Raw genomic sequence first — 19,519 nt, forward strand, 5'->3', positions numbered from 1 at the left:
GGGGACATAAAGAGGCAGCAGCTTGGTCTGTCCTGGACAGCTGAACCCTCCAAAGGTCAGAATGCAAGTAAGGAGGAAGAAGCCCTGCTCTAAAGACTTCTAAACTTGAATTCACTGTGCAGACAAAAGGAAAAATGATACCATTCACAGTTTCAGTGAATAGAACAATAATCAGCAAACCGACTGTTTGGATGCCATTTTTCTTTTCTTTAATAAGCTTTAAGAGCTTATTAAAAATTTCTTGCCCCTGGCTGCTCTCTTTCACCTCTTCACACAAGGTCACCATTCTTTCATCTTTTCTCTCTTTGTTTATGCCACTGCTTCTCCTAACTCTCTGAAACAGTCTTTTTAAGAAACCCACCCCTTGCTCTTAAATGAAATGATGGTGTTTTGAATTGTCTCCATCTGGCTTTGGGGCAGGACCCAACCAGTAGACTATTTGTCAAATACAGATATAGCTCACTTAGGATGATGCTGTCTCTAGAGGGAGCAGCTCTTGGGGCTATGAATTTAGGGGGAAGGGTTAAATGTGGAAACAATTAAGAGAGGAAGAGAAAAAGAAGCTGCAATTACATTTTAGGCAGCTGTTTTGATTGTGAATTATTGCCTGACTTCATATTCTAGCACTGCCTGCAGACCTCAGCTGGTTTGGGTCTCCTTTGCTTCAATGTTAAAGCAATTCGTAGTGAGACAGGACTCCTTCCTGAAGAATTTTTCAGGTCAAAGGAATTGTGAGTGTGTATATGCATATTAGTGCCCACATTTTTTTATATATGCAAACGATTTGTATAGAATGTTTCATATAACCTCATTTGTTCCTTAAGTGACAGCTATGTTATATAATTGCTTATAGTTTGCAAGTGAAATGAGCAGAAGATCATTAATTCAGTCTCCCTTACTGTTTCTTAATACTCCACACTCCACTTAATGAGAGCCTGGCCTGAACATAGATGAGGGGATGGAACCCATCATGCATCAATATGTGCTTAGCCACACACATTCCTGTTCTGCTAGAAATTTTGCACAACTCAATATTGTATAAATGTGAAGTTAGGTCTTAACTGAATGCTAATTAGATCTCATTATTTTTTCTACAGATACTGATAAATAATGCAAGAACAGACTTGTGAATATATATAAATTATATATATAGGGGTAAATATTGTATGTAGTCAGTTACAGTCTGTTTCATTTCTCTTGCATGAATCCAAAACACTTTGCTAGATTATGGGTCCATGAAGTATAAAACTCTGGCTCAATTGAGTTATGTTAAAAACTAAATCAAAGCAGAATTTCCTGAAGTTAAAATAATTGAATGTTTGTAGTCATTTTCTTGTTGTCTTCACTTTCTTTATAATGAAATTCAGGAAGGTAGCTCTTAAAAAATTACAAATAAATTGCCACTTTGTTTGAATAAGAGTTGTGACAGTATAACAAATTTTTTTGCACGTTAGCTTATATTAAATATAGTATGCTTTCAAAGTCTGCCAATATTCAGATTAGAACAGAACCTCAGTATCAACACATCACCAAATCTCATTGGAATGACCTCTGTTGTATGTCGATGGTGGAGGAAAAGGAGTACAAGAATGGAAAATGTAATTTCAATTACCATTTCCACTCTGTATTTATGTTAAGCAAACTAAAACACATGTACAGATTTGATAGCCATTATCTTTGTGTCACATGTACAATGCCAATAATTAATGGCAGGTACTGTATTGCTTTCAACTGCTGCTGGCTGAAGTAATTTGGCCTTTTGCCTTGCACCTTGGAATTGGCAATGAGTCTTTGGTACCACTTACATCTAAGGCAGTGGCTCTGATGTTTGCCAATGTTAACAACTTCTTAATGCATATCCATCAGGGCCTGTGGCCAGGGGAGTATTGGAAAGATTGTAGTAGCAGGGGGATATTGGAATGAGCAAAGAAATACCAGGAGCTTACTTCTCTTGCAGACCTGGGTTAAAGATGACTCTGCAGCTCAAATTACTGCTATTATGGCAGATACTTTCTGCAAATAGGTTGCAGGTCTTCATTAAGACCTTAATTTTATAAAACTCCCAGTCATAGGTTACAGAAATAAAAAGGCATTTATCATACTTGTAGTTCTTGATTTCCTTGAAGCATTAAATCAAATCTCAGTAGTATCAAATACTAAAATGAAAAGAATTATTTTAGTGAAGAGCAGAAAAATACTCTAGTTAACTATAATTGCAAATAATATTTATTAACTTTCTTTTACAACTATGCTAGAGTTGCTAAAAAGCTAACTTGTGGGAAGGCTGTCTTCTAATAATAAGAGAGTATTTATAAAATGTAATGGCAGCTCCAGTGAGGGAGGAGTAGAATAAAGAAAGGAGTTGGGCAAGATCCAGAAGGAAGGTTTTTTCTCTACCTCATTTTTTTAAAATTATTTTAGATTTCTGGTCATTTCCTCAGAATGTTACTCAGTTCCAGATATGTATTTCTTTTATTTTTTAACTTACATTAGATGAAAAAGGGGAAGAGGGACAGCCAGTTCATTCCATCAAAATGAAAAAAAAAATTATGTCTTCACTGGTAATTTTGTTTCTTGAGCATAAAGGATCCAAAAGACTGAACAAAAGTACTTTGTCAGCTGATCGAACATGAGCTTGGTTTATGAATGGTGTCTTTCTAATGCCTACAATGAAATTATTTTACAGTGCAGATTATTGATTAATATTATTCTGGAATGCTTAAGCCTTTATCTTGATTACTTGTTTGCTTTTACTAATTAGTTGTAATTAAGCAGTCTTTCAGGTAACAGAGTGTATATATTTCCCTAGTGGATTAAGTCTTAAATACAGCTTTCTTCACTTATTCTTTGTGAAGTTTATTGTTATTTAAAGCCTGTGAAATTTTATGTATTCTGCTAATCTGTCAAACCTGCAAATTCGCACATTTCTGCAGCAGTTCCCTAACTGCATGCTTATTTTCATATATGTTTGGCATATCTCACACTGTGATGTGTTGCATGTGCTTGCTCCCTTTGTCTGGGGCTGCTGTCTGTATTGTTTTGTGCTTCCAGATAGCGGTGGGTGTGCTCGCAAACGTGCTGCAATGTCTGTCACATTAACAGCTGTGAAGAGAGTTCAGAGTTCTCCAAACCTATTGGCCTCAGGTATCACCACCAACCACTGAGATACAACTTCTGAATGGCTTTTTTCTGCTATTGTGCATTCCTGCCATATTACTTTGCCAGGAGGAGAAGGGTAGCGCTATTTCCTATTACATTGACAGATGTGTTACTTCTACAATGCTTTTTAGAGAGTCTTGTTTCCTTTATAAAAGGTCTTAATTCCTCTCTTCCTATGTTCAGTAGCCATTCATGAAAAAAATCAGCAATACTTACGAAAAAATTAATTATATTTGTAAATTAATAAATTAGTAAATTCATTTTGCCCTTGATATGTATTTTGGGTCTCACACCCCCTGTATTTTTTTCAAGATAACAAAGCATGAAAAAGAGGTTTTGCTTATTACAAACTTTTTACTGAAACTTGATTTAAAAACTCTTCTCAAGGAAAGAAATCTGAATGTTCTTTTAAAATGATTGTCAGGAGCTAGATTAGTTTTAAAAAATAATTTATGAAGATTGTTTACTTAAAAATATTCATAACAATTAAAATATACTAAATATTCATTAGAGAGGCAGAACTGCTTCTTATCAATGCTTGTGTGTCTCATTTGCAAACATATATTATACTTATTTCTAATAATATTATAATAATGATTAATAATATTAATAATATTATATTTATTTCTAACACAAATTAATATTGGATATTTCTTTTGCAGGGTCTGAGTCTCAGTCTCCAGATTCAGGTAAATAAAACACTGTATTATTTATGTATCAGTGTGATACCATGTAAGTGGATGAATTGCAACAATCTTCTATTTATTTGATTTCATTACTCCATACTTCCTCATTCTTCAAGGAAAGCACCTTTGAAATTGTAATCCTAATTTTTAATGGTTAAGACCTCAAATTCAGGGCTCATTTGAAAGCAGTTATTTCCTGTAACACAGAATATATTGTCAGAAAAATGAAATGTGTGGGAAAGAAAAAACAGACTGCAAATTTGCCACCTTTAGCTTCATCACTGTGGCACCATTCAGTGGTACTTGCTATTTCCTTTTTAGTGCCTTACTCAGGATTGCAAGTTCTGCCCACCTTCACTTAGCAGCCTGCTCACATAATGTGTCACTTCTCCCAGCCTCTTACAGTATTTTGTCTTCAATATCTCCCTCTATGTTTGGCCAGCGCTTTGAGGGCATTCCAGGTCTGAGGAGAGAGAAAAAAAACATCGTTGGTTGGCTGGAAAATGGAGGTGTCATTTAGATTTTGCAATAAGATTGGAACACTATTGGAACAACGAGTTGGGTACTGTGGTGAAATTTTTGTGGAACCAACTAACTTTACATGAGCTGAGATGTTTTTCAAAATCTAACACAGACATGAAGTTCAAGAATGTAATCTGAAAGTGAAGAAACTTGAGCCTGATTTATACAGGGGCTGAAGCCCCAGCACGTCAAAAGGACTCTCAAGGTTAAAAATCCATAGTCTGTATGAAAATCGTGGGAAGATGTCTACCTGCCCAATACCAGAACTGTTGTCAATGCTTGAATTCTCTAAATTTTTTTTAAAGCTTAATGTTTTGCAGAGTGGCAGCCTTAGCCATGTTCTTATAACTTCCATGGTGAAACAGCATCATTGTCAGTTGTGCAGTTTGTTTAGCAGCTGGGTTGCTATGTTGAGAGCAGGGTAGATGTACTAATCACACCCAAAAAATGGTTTCATTCTTTTTTATTTACAAAAGCTTGGCGATCTTACAATAATGGCAGTAGAGAGACACTGAATGGAGACGCTAGCGGCTCATCTCTTTCAGCAAAAGGTTTCAGGAGCGTGCGGCCAAATCTACAGGATAAAAAATCACCAACTCAGGTAAAACTGGACACACCACGTTTAATGCTACGCCACTGCTGGGGGGTTAGCACATATAGATGGGATACCTCTGTGAAACAGTGTCTGGTGTCTTGCAGATAGTGGGTCTCTACAGACTGGTTTGCTGCATAGGTAAAGCATGTTCCGCACAGGCTGTATGCCCCCAGGTTAATTACCAGAAATTGCTTTCAATGAGCGAGACAGCTAAATAGAACTAGGTCATACACAAGTAGAAGCTTTCTAGGAGTGTTCCTGACTTCAAAGAGTATTTATTAATAGTTTACACTTGGAAAAATGCACCAGTCATCACAATACCTGAGAATTAAGATGTATTAATTATATGGTGGAAAATGCTTTGGCCTCTTTTATGGAACAATGTAATTAGAGCACACTAAAAACAGAAAGAAAAAAAAAAACAGTCAAGCAAAAACTACACAACATAAACAATAAAACCACCCCCTCACTTGGAAAAATCTTTACCTGTCAAAAAAATATCAACATACCAATTTTAATACTCTCTCTGGTACTATTTTAATTCAGAAGATTAAGAGGCTCTGTGTTTTATATATGTGTGTTACCTGTGAATAATTGCTTGCTATCTAAGATCATGGAGTACTTACATACCTGAATGCTTTCACAGCAATAATTCTTTTTCAGTGTAATAATTGTTTTTTAAAAGAAAATGAATGATTATGGGCTTCCTTCTGATCCTTTCTGATCCTACTTTGGTCTGAGCAAATGGAACATCTGGCTTTTTAAACAGAAGTTGCAGAGGAAATGGTGGTGGGAACCTGACCAATTTAGTTGTCCATTGAATTTAGCAATGTTGAGATGGAGCCCTTTAATTTGCTAGTTCCTTTATTTAAATATAAAAGTAAAACTGAACTATATCTCCTACTAACATTTACTTTCTTTCTGTTTCTTCTTCAATGTTATTTTGCTGTGTGTGGATGCTTTTGGCAAATAAGGCACCTCTGCCACCTCCTAGAAAAGAAAGCTTTCGGAAAGCAAGAGTAACTAATCACGAGAACGAAATTAATCTCCAGGCAGTAACTGCTGCTCCAGCTAAACAGCACCTCACAGATACTGCCTATTACACTAGTGAGACATTCATTCAGGAGACAATGTCTTCTCAAATATCTAACACAAGTGTGTCCTATGCACAAAAAATCATTAAACCGCTGAGCTCAGTCTCCAGTGCAGACACAAGCACAGTAGCTGGCATTAGTACTACTCTCCATCAAGGCCAAAGGCAGCAGTCTCAAAAACGTAAGATATCTACCCTGAAATTAACCCGGACTCGTGACCCAGCAAGTAGCATTCCTTGTAATTCACAGCAACAGCTCAAGCCTGTTGAAGAGCCAGTATTTTCACAAAGGCCTATCTCACCTGCCTGTAACCCCATGCCTGAGATACACACAGCATCTCTTTCCGTTCAAATAGTTCCCACCCCTGACAATAAAGCAGAGCCTGAAATCCAAGATCATCCACCTAGTATTTCTCCAGACACTTCAAAGATGTCTTCAAAGGATTTGGGACAAAAGTCTACAGTTCTTCCTTCTTCACAGGCTGCAGAATGCCATGTGGTATATTTAATTTTTCCATCTTTTATTTTAGATCTTCATGAATCACTTAATAACCATCTGTTTAGTTATACTTACATTACCAAAGTTAGATCTTGTGTCTTGTGGGTAAAACTACCTGTCACGTGGACCAAAACAGAAATGAACAAAAACTGAAGGTTTTGGAAGGTTAGGGGGAAAAAAAATTACTTAGCTGAGATGGAAGGCAGACTTCTTTGTTCCTCTGTGAGCACTTCACAGAGTGCAAATGCAGCATAGGAAGTTAGTGTACTGTAGGTGATACACCTGCTCAAGTGGTTCTTCCTAGAGAGGATTGCATAAGAGGGTTATGCTGCCATAGATGCTGGAAGGATCAAGTATGGATAGTAAGGTTGGGTTGAGGAGATCTTAAATGCAGCTCTGTCAGTTTTCTAGGGCCACAAAAAGTACATTTTGTCAGTCAGTGCTTTCTGCAAGGCTGGGCGCTGGCGTCTCCTATGTGTCCTGTGCAAGAGAGCTTTTTAAAGAAAATGGGTCTGTAAATTCTTTGTCAACAGCCTCCACATGAAACATCACAGGGCACTGAACTTCTAGGTCCATCTGTTTCCCCTTTACCTTGCACCTACTGTAATGAAAATTCTTTAACTATACTGATCTCACCTAGGAGAAGTTGGAGTGTCAGACACACAGCGTAGGACCAGAGGAGTCTGAGCAGGGTTTGTCACCATTCAGAAACTCCCTGAGTCAAATAAAATAAGCCTGGGCACAAGAAAGCAGCAGTGAATACATGCTAGGCAAAAGGAGAGCTCTGAATAGGCCTTGTAATTTCTACTTTGCTTTACCTAGCCACATTAGGATTTTTCTATTTAAAAAGATAATTATTCTAGTATATCTACCAGTATAACAGCTTCTCTGTGTTTGAAATGGATGTACAGATTGCTGTAGGTCTAGGCATGTCTGCCTTAATGCTTTGTCTGAGGGAAAATCCCATCATGGCATATTTGTGTTCATCTGGTTCTGGAACCATTGGAACCATTGAGGCTGCTCTGAAGTAAATACAGCACTATCTTGTAAATTAGAAAGTCCATTTACAGCCCAGTCAATAGTACTAACACCTCTGCTTTTCCAGACTGAGGCTCTTTCAGAGCATCACATTCAACCAGGTCTCTACTCTGGAAGACATAAGTATCTGCATTAAAAACGGGATAGTTTTAAAGTTGTAATATGTCTGTCTCCCCCTTCAAAGCCCAAGTAAAATTTTTTATCAGAACAAAGCTCTGTTAAATTATATGGCAACAATCCTCAATGCTCCTTTTGAATTCTCTCCATTGAAAAATAGGAGCACAGAAGCATTAATCTCATTTTTCCTCTTCAAGACTAGACACAAAACTGTCATCTTAAATCCTTCTTTTATTTTAGACTGCATAAAATTTAGAACATTTTGAGAAAAAACAAGTTGCTTTACCCTTTAGAAGAACCAGTCTGCTACTCAGTGATTTTTGTCAGGTAAGACAAGTCAGTTCAAGCAAGAGTCACAGTAACAGTAAAGAATCCATGTCAGAAACAGTAAGGAAAGCTGAGCAACAGCTTTTTCTGGTAGATAGGACAGATATGAAGATATTGCAAGTCTTTTAAATATGGGCATCAAAGGATACTGTCAAACAGCAGAACAGGTATAGGTGTGGCCAATTCACCTTTTGCATCTGTTATCTTTTCACTTAAAAATAGTTGCTCAGGCTGTTAAAATATGATGCATTATATATGGGCAGATAAATCTCGCAAACAGAAAGTATAATAGCTAATAAGTACTAGGGGAAATAGCTTTTTATGATCAAGAATAATACTCAAAGTCAAATCAGCAAAACTAAAAATAATTCATCTTCTAGCTGCTTTTTTAAGGATTTTAAAAGTCAAAACACATTTTGCGTTTTCCTTTTAATTTAGAATCTTGTTTAGTTTCACTTCAAGCTGAAAAAAAACAGAAAAGTATTTGTGGCTTATTTGGCAATTCTGCGCTTAGTTTTCTGCTTTCTCCTTGATTTCAGTATGTGGGAAGCACTATCAGAAATTTGGCAACTGGGTTGCTCTGAATAAAAGGAGAAAAATTTCAGTTGATCCCTGAGATCATTAAGGCATGTAGCCATCTTTTCAAGCTGTATCCCTTTATGGATCTCTTATCTGCAAAATGCAGCTGACATTTTCTGTGGTGTTCAATTTTAAAATAAATTCTAATGAAGAGGGATGTATTTGGCATCACAATTGAGTGGTGGAGCCAGTGGGTTTTGTAGCTCCTTGTTAAAATACATACCTAAAACTAGAGTGCAAATCAGCATGTGAGACGGTGTAAAAATCTGTATCAGGTGAGTTCCCAAAATGAAGATGCCATGATCTAAAATTAGAAAAAAAGGCTGCAGCTATATGTTTAAAAAATTTCTCTTTTCTGACTCAGATCTCAGTTTAAAACCTTGAAACTGTTCTAGCTAATGCCAAATATTATGATCCCTTTAGTGCTATATATCCTAGTATTTGCAAAGGTCACAATTTCTCTCACATAGAAAATTAACTTTCAGTGTACTCTGCAGGATAGAATTTTCATTTTTAAAATTGTTTTAGATCTGTAAGTTCTGCAGGACTTTGTACAGGAGTTAAAATACTTTTGTACCTGCAGCTTATAGGTTGTATGTCAAGCTGTGTCTTCAAAGGATGCTCTCAGACTGCAGATTAGGCCTGCCAGCAGTGTTTAAAATTGCCAGAGAAACTCTCAAAAAACAAATACACTTAGAAAGGTGCAACTCTCCCACTGCATCTGGGTTTATGTATGACGGAGAATGAGGTATGATCAGGTAATCATCTCTTCTTAAGAGGTAGTAAAGAAGAAGTACTGTGCATGTGGGGTATCTGTGTCTAGCCAACGTGTACAACTGTATTTTGTCACTAAGTATGGAAATATAGAGCCCAGAGGGAGTTTATGTGGTCCAAGTTAATGTATCTTGCTGTTTGTGCTCCTGTTTGCACTGAATTTCAGTACTTATCTGTTGAAACTTTTGGAGCAAGCAGAAGTGTGCTATGACTCACCACGTGATATTTTGTAAACACTCCTACTCAGAGAAAGGTTAAACCCCTTAAAAGTATACATGAAAATAGAAGCATTCAGGTTACTCAATATTATTGCATTATTACAGGCTCAAGAGATGCTGCTTCTTTGTACCATACTGCAGATACAGGAGAAATAACTGTATGTATTTCAACAGAGAAATTTGTATTTGCTAGTATGAAACCAGTGGAGGTAAATTTTACTGTCCAAGTTTCTTATAAGAAGAAGTTATAAACTGATGAAGAATTCTGAACTGCATTTTCAGAAATAATCACTTGATACTTTTTTTTTTATTATTTTGTTCCTGGGTTCCTAAGTGTCCTGTTGTTCTAGGTATCACTCTCTGAAACTGAGGTTGCAAAGCATTTTTTCTCTTATTTGAATTCCCCAGATGAGTTGAACACTTGGTTTAGTCCTGATGCCCTGGAGGAGTAAAACATCTATAGCAGATGTTTATGAAAGTGTTTCTTTTGACAGCCTTATAGCTGTAGAAATGTGCATCAAGGAAAATAAACCCGGAATTTTAAAAAAATATATAAATCAATTCATCTAGGACATTTCTGAGTTTTAGGTATTGACAATATGTAGAGTGGTATGGAAGACACATTCTGGGGACAGATGGGAAGCAAAGAAAATTGAGCATGTATTTTTCATTTTAAGTTCTGCATCACTAGTATTGCTTTAGACAAGGGTTGAACTACACCTCCTTACATTGAGTTTAGAATAAGAGGGCTAGGTGGAAAAATGGGCATTAGAATATAATTTGAAGCAATAGTTTGGACATTTTGAAATCAGCTTTTAATAATTAAAAATAGAGGTATTTTTACCCATTTCTGCAAATGTATGGGTGTAATTTGATTGTTGATTACTAAACTCTGCTATGTATTAACACAATGAATTTATTCACTTACCTCTGAGTCTCCTTATCTGTGTCTTGACTGTTGAAGCAAGGCCAGGACTCTGGTGTCATTAGTAATCTCACACCACTCCCCACAAATCTTGCATTAAAACGAGAGATGACTGATTTTGAAACCCATGCTAGGGTCACCTGTTTACTTCATATGAATTGGATACCAGCTGTGTTCTTCAGGCCTGACATTTTACTGTTTGATGGAAGAGAAGCATTTCAAAGGACCAGCAGATGGCTGCAGCAAAGGCTGCTCTTCAGACCTTCAATTCACATCAAGACTGATGACATTTATCTGTCTCTCAAGTGTTGCTGCACAACCCAAGACAGCCACAGTCTAGCTAGTTTTTCATCAGTCTAATTGATTGAGTACTTGTTTGGTATTTAATCTGCCTGACTTCTGCTAGCATTTCTTCTTCTATGTCAATAACAAACCTAATCTGAAGCATGCTGAATGGAACCAGTATTAAAAGTTTTCTGGAATGCCTTCAGCCTTGTCTTTCTCATATTTTTCACAGTGAAAAGTATAAGAAAATATGATTCATAGCTGAGATTGCATGACAGTAAAAAATATGGATTAGTAGTAGCCAGTTGTATGGGTTTGAGATTACCAACATTCCATGTTTTTTTAAGTGGTGTAAATCAGCTTTCAAAAACAAGGCTGTTTTAAATCATAATTTCAGCCACTCTGTCGAGAGAGATGATTATAGAAATGAAAGTATACTAGAGCCAGGCAGAATAAAAGTTCTACTCTACAAAGCCAAGAAGCTTCGTGTTGGTAATCAGCCCCTAGAATGGCTGCATTCCATCTGTCTGCATTGTAAAAATAATAACTTTATATTCTTTTTAAGAATTTGGCTTGATGAAATCAGCTATTATTTGCCAATCATTAAATTATTTAAAATCTCCATTTCATTAGCTCTCTGGATGCACCCTGAATATCTGTCCTTGTGTTGTCCATCCCTTCTTTTCTCAAGCATGCAAGAAATCTCCTCAGTTCAGAACCAGAATGTTTACTAGATTTCTCAACTCCCCAAGATTTCCTGTTATTTTAACATGTAGAGATTAATTTACACATTTTGGCTCAGTCATATGTAACTTTTTTTCTGGGGATGTTGAGAGGATAAGTGGTTTCAAGAACTTCTGAGCTTCTTTTTGGCTCTGCCTCATAATTACAGCATGATCTCCTGGTTCCTGTCTTCTGCTGGAGATCTTGATATGATGATCTGATGACATAGGTGATGAAAATCATCATGAATGATGATTCTGTCTCCCCCTTATGTACCTGTGAGGTGAAATTACAGTTTCTTATATGTGTATGTAAATGCTAACATCTTAAATATATTATGCTGTATAATCATCCAAATTTTTTCATTACATTATTTTTAATAGTATTCAATTTTTTCTTTTGAAATTTCAATTGGCAAATTAGTTCTCTACGAAAATACTGTGTCTTTTTACAGTCGTACACGCAGTTATTGATTATTTTAATTAAGAGGTAATCTGTTCAGATGTCCTCTATGAAAATATTAAGTTGGAGGGTGTTCAATTGTAGATTTGAAACATTGCTGTGAATAAGATTTGGATTTTAAGCTGTTTGACAAAGTTTCTTCACTGTTTCGACTGCAGATTTTAACAACAGCTTTTGCCTATAGTTGTGTACCCTAGAGACCCAATGATACCAAAGATTTATTTTGAATCAATTGGAACAAGTAATAGATATCTGTTCACATGCTTAATATTCTTTTCTGTAATGCTTATTCATAGGGATGGTCCCACTGACCTCAGTAAGGTTATTTGTGTAAATTCTAGTTGATCTCAACAAGAATTATGCAACTGGAACCCCAGTGACCTCTTGTAAGTAGCATAATCTGGGTTATGTTCCAAGTCTTCCATAAGGGCTTTAGAAGATATTTTCAGATTTTGGATTAAAATGCCAAAATGGCATTTTAATCTGATGGCTTGAAACATTTTTTGAATGATTAAAGACATCTGCCTAGTCTAAGCATAGGAAATAACCATATTACTGATAACAATGTGATATGGATGACTGAATGTTTCTTTTTAAAGTGGTATTTACTACATATAGTGTCTCACAGTCCTCTGTTTTACACAAATTTAAAATCCCAAACACTCTTTCCCAGTAGCTATTCCAGATGTCCTCAGCCCTATCAACAGTGAAACCCTTAGTACTGAAGTAGGCAGTATTTGGAATACTTTGGAATTAATGGAAAGCTTGTGGCTTAATAGGCAGTATAGAAGGATTTGTGTAGCTGTTTAACAAATACTTGATGCAAACATGCTTTAGTTCAAAAAGAAGTTGCAGATGCAAAAAGCCAGTTGCAGGGCTAGTTTAAACTGAATGCCCTGTGACTGATTTGAAATGACAGAACATAAAGCTCATACATTGTGTGGCAGTTTTCAGAAGCACTCTCATGAGACTGTTCCCTTCTACTTTATGGAACTGTGCTGAATCCAAACTGGCATGTTTTGTTTCAGTATGTCCTGTTCTTGTGCTCCCAGTCTTTGTTCCCCAGATTTATACCAGTTACCCTAACAATCCTAATGTCCTCTAATGTTGAAAAGACTTCTATGCATACACCTTATAGAGTAGGTTGTGACAGGGTGCTTCCAGGGTGCTTGGAAATTTTAAGATCATCCAAATATTTTTTATTAGAGAGGCAGTGGAGAAGATGTATTCAGTCACAAGAGGCAAAAGATTTTACCACCTACTACTTGCAGATCGTATGAATAGTCATTAAGTGTGTTTCTGTATAGCTGGCAGTCCTGCTCATCTTTATATTACAGTTAATTTCAAAATCATACCTATCCTTGACAAAATAAGTGTAACATTTACCGAGATTAGACTTGCAGGTACGTTTTTGCTTTGAAAACTACATGGACATGACATTCTCTAGCCTCTTATTTATGTGAAGAATAAAATAGTGTGACCCCCTCAATGCACAATGGAGATCATTAATATATGCAGTACATTATGAATATTCATCCTCAGCACACTATGGTTTCTGGCATTGCTTCCACTAGTATTTTATGCATTCATTTCTTTCATGTTGTCCTACTCTAATATAGAGCATGGTTGATTTATTTCCTAATCTTTGTAAATGTGAACTTCCTCGGGTGGCTGAAAACCTTACACTTCTGTAATTCCCCTACACCCAGCAAGAGGCAAAGGGAAAAGTTCTTTATTCATTAAGTAATCTGTTTCTTTTCTTATTTTTTTTTCCTCAAATCTCAGCTTGGAAACCAGAAAGTAACTGCCCCTGTGATGGAGGTAAATGCTTCACAGACACACAGACAAACAGCAACAGAAGCTTCTCCACTGCCTCTTCCTTCTCCTGTGGTACCAGTTAACAGAGCCTCTCTCTCACCAGACAGTGGCACCCACCTAGTACCATACTCTTTGCCAGCGCTTGATGATTTTTTGGCTTCACGCTTTTGTAAAACCCCAGCCCTGTCCCAGTGTCCCTATAAATGCCCGTACCTGGCTGCTGCCAGTGCAACCCACGGGAGTGAAACAGCCTCTGTGAGCACAGACTCTGCCATGAGCGAGTGCTCCTCGCGCACAGTGAGTGAGTCCTCCACAGCCATTCTAGATGAGCTGCAGACTTGTAGCTATGATACTACTGACTGCTCTGAAACACCTTCCCCAACCTTGAGCCAGATGTCTGCTGTGTCAGATGGCACCACCTTAACCAACACTGCTGCCACTTCTCATGTAATTATGCTTCCTTTTTTCCTCCTCCATTTTGTTCAAACAGGTTGTCAGAGGGGAACAGAATTCGACCTTGTCTGTCATCCCATTACGCAGACAAGTATTTTGGTAGTAATTTTCCATGGTCACAGTCTGACAGTGTTTTGTAACAGTTGTTAAAAAAGAAATTATTGGCATAGCAGATTTGGGAGTAGGGAATTATTGCTGCACAGTTGTGTGGTCAGCTAAGGTGTATCAAACGCTTTGCTTATAAGAAAATAAATTCAAGAAATACTTGTTCCAAATGTATTAAAAGCAAGCATTCCATGGAGTTTGAAGAGATTTGTTTAAAATATTGTTAACAGTTTGCAGGTTTTTGGAGTCTGGACTACTACCATTTTTTATTTACTCTGAGATGCAGATTTCAATAATGTTATTTGTAAATTCATAGTAAATGTTTGCAGTATTTAATGCAGTTTTTTCCCCAGCCATGATGACTGACTGCACAAAACTGGTTTTCTCTCCTCTAATTAACCTTTTCCTCTCCTAAGCACAGTTTCTTATAGGACTGAACTGCATCAATAATCTTGAATTATTCAAGTGTCCTAGTACTTTTCTCTTGGTTAAGTCAAGGGAAAAACCAGTATGGAGTTAGACACTTTATACATACATTCACTTTTCTGTACCTTAGTATACTCATATGGGGAGAAAGAAGGTATGGAATCTGGGTCAAACCCAGATCACTTTTGATTTCTTTTGAGATTATCCACATGATTAAAATGAGTCAGAACAAAGCCTTCATTTAAATTGAGCAATTCATTGCTGAATTGCAAAACGGAGAGATGTTCTGAATCCAAAGTTTTACTGGGTCACAGCAGTGTTCAAACTTTGTATAAATACTTCAGCATACAGTAATTTTCAAGCCTGAAAAAAACAAACAGTATATATATATTTTTAAACTTTTTGTATAATTTTTTAAAAGTATTTTGAGTCCAACTTTGCACATAGTCACCTGGAAAGCCAGTGATGGGTTGTCATTGCTCTGGATGCTGCTAAAAATTAATACTAATAGCAGCATGTAAAACCTGTAATTCTTAACTTCTGTAACACGGCTCTGAAAACAATGGGGTTTTTTTAAGAATTATTACAATGAATCTGCATACAACACAGTACTTGTAGCCAAAGATACCATAATAAGTATAGACTGGTCAGACAGAGTCACCACATGACCATTTACTAGCTGTGGGAAGCATGAAATGTTTATATTTTCTTGTAGCCTACTTCTAATATTGTCAGCTAACTGTATTTGTTTTCTTTGAGCATCATTTTTTGCAAGCTAAAGTGAGCAGTTGGTCCTTCTTTCCCTTTTTGTGTTAGTCTCCCAGTAGAAGGCTGTGTAATAGTCAGGTCTGACCACCACTTTGTCTTTTAGACATGGCAGGGAGGAGCGTAATGTTTGTTCACTGTTAATGGACAAAGCAAAATGCAAAGACACTCACCCAAGAGCAGAAATCCCCAAATAGTCCTAAGAACCCCACAGAAATTAAACTGCTGGCAAAACCCAACTCTGCAGTATAGAAACGCCATCATGTCCCACTCTCTGTAGAGAAGAGCCACATGGCTAAAAATGCATCCATGAAATGAAAAAACAAAGGGGAAGCTCGTGGCACACACACATGTATTGGCAGTGGCTCTAATTGTGGAATGATCTTCATTCTCAGATTGCTGTTGATTTTGTCGGTGAAAACCACTGGGAGAATGATAAAAGTGCTATAGTATTGAGTAATATAGTATTGGCCATCCACCACTCTACCTGCATAAGATATAACCATGCTTTAAAGAACTTATGCCCACATAGGGAATGTTTGTTTATTTTTGAGTTTCTTAATGAGACTAGACAAAAAAAAGTTCTAAAGCAACTTCTAGGAAGCAGCAGCACCAGGAAGAGCTGAGTCAACAAAATTGACAAACATTAAGGCAAAAGGCAGAGCTAAAGGTAAAACTGTGGTTAGTTTTCTTTACCTTTAGTCACAGATTAAAGATTCTTTGAAACCCTGGAGTATGAGACTTGCAATTCTTATTTGGCCCTATGCTTAGAATTGGATTTAAAATTAGAGAACAGCTGGTTTTGGATTTTTTTTTTTTCTGGTTGTATTCCAGTTATTTTATGTTATGAACATTTTCCCTATAAAATAATTTCTGTGGGTTCTTCTTTTTTATGTAATTTGAAATTGTGGAATCTAATGGAAACTTAGAAATGGAAGTACGCCTTAGATTTTTGCTTTTTCCCAAGTTCCATGACTGTCTTGAGCTTCAGTTGATTCTGAGTATTTTAACCTAATTCAGTGTCTTGAGGTCAAGTGTGTGCTGGGCAGCATTCTTGCAAAGAAATGCTCAGACATCCATACTGGGACCTCTTCTCCCTGTCTCAACAGAGAGAAAGTTAGAAAGCAGCTCCAGTCCCAGATGGAGACCTTCTTCTGTTCTGATTCAGAAATCCAGAGAGCTACTCTTTCTGATGCTCAGGAAAATTAGAAGAATTTTAAACCTGATACCTCATAGGAATTTTTACCAGATCTTGATTATCTTGCTGCAAAAGTAGGTGGCTCTGCTTGCAGTGGAGGACAGGTTAAGTATACTGGAGAAAAAAAAAATAATGGAGGTTGCTAGGGAAAGGAACATCCTGATAAATTATTCTTTTCCCAGTAAATTGGAAAATAGGTGCATTTTGGTTGAATAGGGGTTTTTCCCCATATTGTCTTCTTTTCCCACAAAGATGACCTAGGAAAGCAAAATGTCTAATTCGTGAATAGGCGTCTTAAAGGATTTGACTTCCTTGTAAAATGTGGGAATAAACTCTGTCACCTGGACCTAAAGTGTCACATTCTCAGATTGAAATGTCAGTAACTACCAAATTATTCCAAGGGAAGAAAAGGCCTTTAAAATTTTGTTAAACTGTCTTCTATAGCTAACTCTGTAAACCGTGCAAGATGCAGCAGATGAGCAAATGAAATAGCCACCTTCACAGACATTTTCCTCAAAGAGAAAATCATTAGAAACTAAGAAATTACAGCTGAGCTGAGATCTTAGATAAGACCTTCAGAAGCAAACCTTCAGAAGAAATGTCATATATGAACATGCCGCATACACATTTATGACTGATGTCCTTCAGCTACTTGTGTGGGTCCTGTTTTCATGATATTTTGTACTACTACTACTTTGTACTGCCTTGCTGTCTTACTGAACTATTTGTTAAAGTCCTTCTCAGGAATATCTCAGTCTTTTATTACAGAAATTCATAGGAGTATCTTTCCAGTCTGCAAAGAACTCACACCAGTTCTGCTCAGAGAAACAAAAGCCATAGTAAATGAGTAAGAAGGTGTAAGGCTCTGCATATAGTTGCACCCTGCCATCCCTAGAAACAAGCTTTCCCACAAAGACAGTATGTAGGAAAAGAGAATGGGTGAACACCTGAAGTAGAGGAGCGATGGTTGGCCTCAGTTTGAAAACTTATCTGAAAACATGCCTTCATTGAAATGCTGTCTTTGAGTTATGTAGCTTTTCTATTCTTACATCTCCAAAGCTGGGTTTTTTTGCAGGAGAGGATCACGTAAGAAAACCCAACTTACTTTTGGTTCTGGAGTTTATTAAGGGAGGAGACATTTAAACACAACAATTTCAATGGAGACATCACCATGACAGAAACTTTTCAGCTCATTTCTGAAAACAGGCGTCCTTAAAATGACAAACCCCTGAATGCATCTAGGAGTGCACATGATGTCTGCATAGCACCCAGAAATTTTTTTTTTTCTCTCTTAGCTGTGGGAGGCCAAGATGTCAAAAATTTCAAATCAGTTTTGTAATCTCTGAAATACAAATGCATACAGAAGGTCATGAATGATTTAATTTTTATTTGTAAAAATAACATGCATTTTAATGTGTTTTTATTTATGCTTTGCTGCTTCAGGTAGTCTCTTGTTTACATCTGCAGCATGTTTTAGTTCATTTGTTATATAAAATTGAGCAAAGTTTGTAGTTCTTTTACTTCAGATTTAAAGAACAGTTCTGCATTAAAGGAGATGTTGCAGAGAGCTTTCCTTGCTTTTCTGCTGAAATATTCACTACCCTCTTATTTCATTCAGTGCTTTCTCAGCATCTCAGTTTTGATTCTTTCAATACTCCCTGTAAAAGTGATGCAACCCCAATGCAGGGATTCTAAACCTGGGGGCAGATAGTTTCCTCTTGTGAAGTACCTCTAGTGACTAATGCCTAAATGGCTTTAGGTGCTTGCTGCTTTTGCCAGTTTGCTTAGCTCTCCCAGTTTTGGTTTTTTTCTGTCATTTTGTGGTTGTGGGTTGTTGGTTTTTTAATTGGTGCTATTTATTTTTATTGTGATAGATTACATATCAGCATGCCACAGTCACTCCAGCTGCCTTCCATTTTTTAGAGAAATTTGTGTCACTCTTCTCAACTAGTCCTAATGAGACTTTTCCCTTCAGTCTGCACGAAACTTCCCATTAATATCCATAGTGCTTGAGCATGTGCACTAAGGGAATATGTCTCTTGGTGAGGGATCTGTGGCAGACAGCCTTTGTCACACAGTGTTGGGAGCTTTTACTGCCATCTTCATTTCATATTGCTGTCAGACATCTGCAAACCTTGTTTGTGCCATCTTCATTGCCTTGACCATGATCCCTCTGTCACCTTCCCAAGACAGCATGCGTCACAGCCAGCACACACAAGGAGAGAAGAGGGGAGGTACAAGGTATATAAGGACCACACTCTGCTTCCTTTGTGATAAGTTTTGTGTTTCAGTGAATGCAGATGCCATTATAGCTGTGTACCTGACAACTGGTAATTGTTGTGTGGATGACAGTCTTGCATCATTCTTTCTTTGGGATTGCAGTTGGAGAGCTTTGTGTGTAGTTTAATGGGATATTGTTTTGTCTCTCTCAGGCTCAGATCACAGTGAATGGGAATTCTGGCACTGCTGCCAGCCCAGTGAGTCACTTTCAAAGGCCTTTTTCCCCTTCTTCAGCTTACCCTCCACCAGCTTCACTCAATTCCAACATTGTTATCATGCAGCATGGCAGGATGATGGGTAAGCCTCACACAGAATGTTTGCTTTATATATTACACAACGTATTCTGATTGATGTGGTAAAGACTGCAAACAATTGCAGAGTGCTTCCCGTCCATAATGAAGGTATTGTCTATTCATCTACCTTGGGAAGTAAATGCAAAAACATAATAGCCTTTATTGTTAGGTACAGTAGT

At 37.1% G+C, this 19,519-nt stretch overlaps 1 protein-coding gene across 41 annotated transcripts in view; it reads left to right on the plus strand.

Annotated features, from left to right (window-relative positions):
• Window positions 1-19,519, plus strand: part of SORBS2 (sorbin and SH3 domain containing 2) — a 194,812-nt gene that overhangs the window by 119,017 nt on the left and 56,276 nt on the right. For 24 of the 41 annotated variants that reach the window (XM_038134776.1, XM_038134779.1, XM_038134774.1 and 21 more), the window contains 6 exons: window positions 3,052-3,144; window positions 3,822-3,848; window positions 4,844-4,968; window positions 5,937-6,554; window positions 13,788-14,267; window positions 19,200-19,344. In XM_038134776.1, the coding sequence (XP_037990704.1) occupies window positions 3,052-3,144; window positions 3,822-3,848; window positions 4,844-4,968; window positions 5,937-6,554; window positions 13,788-14,267; window positions 19,200-19,344 (1,488 nt within the window). The remainder of the gene's footprint in view (window positions 1-3,051; window positions 3,145-3,821; window positions 3,849-4,843; window positions 4,969-5,936; window positions 6,555-13,787; window positions 14,268-19,199; window positions 19,345-19,519) is intronic. The other 17 variants (XM_038134798.1, XM_038134797.1, XM_038134801.1 and 14 more) reach the window with 7 other exon arrangements.

The sequence above is a fragment of the Motacilla alba genome, chromosome 4 (assembly GCF_015832195.1).
Source record: "Motacilla alba alba isolate MOTALB_02 chromosome 4, Motacilla_alba_V1.0_pri, whole genome shotgun sequence".
NCBI classification, from domain to species: Eukaryota; Metazoa; Chordata; class Aves; order Passeriformes; family Motacillidae; genus Motacilla; species Motacilla alba.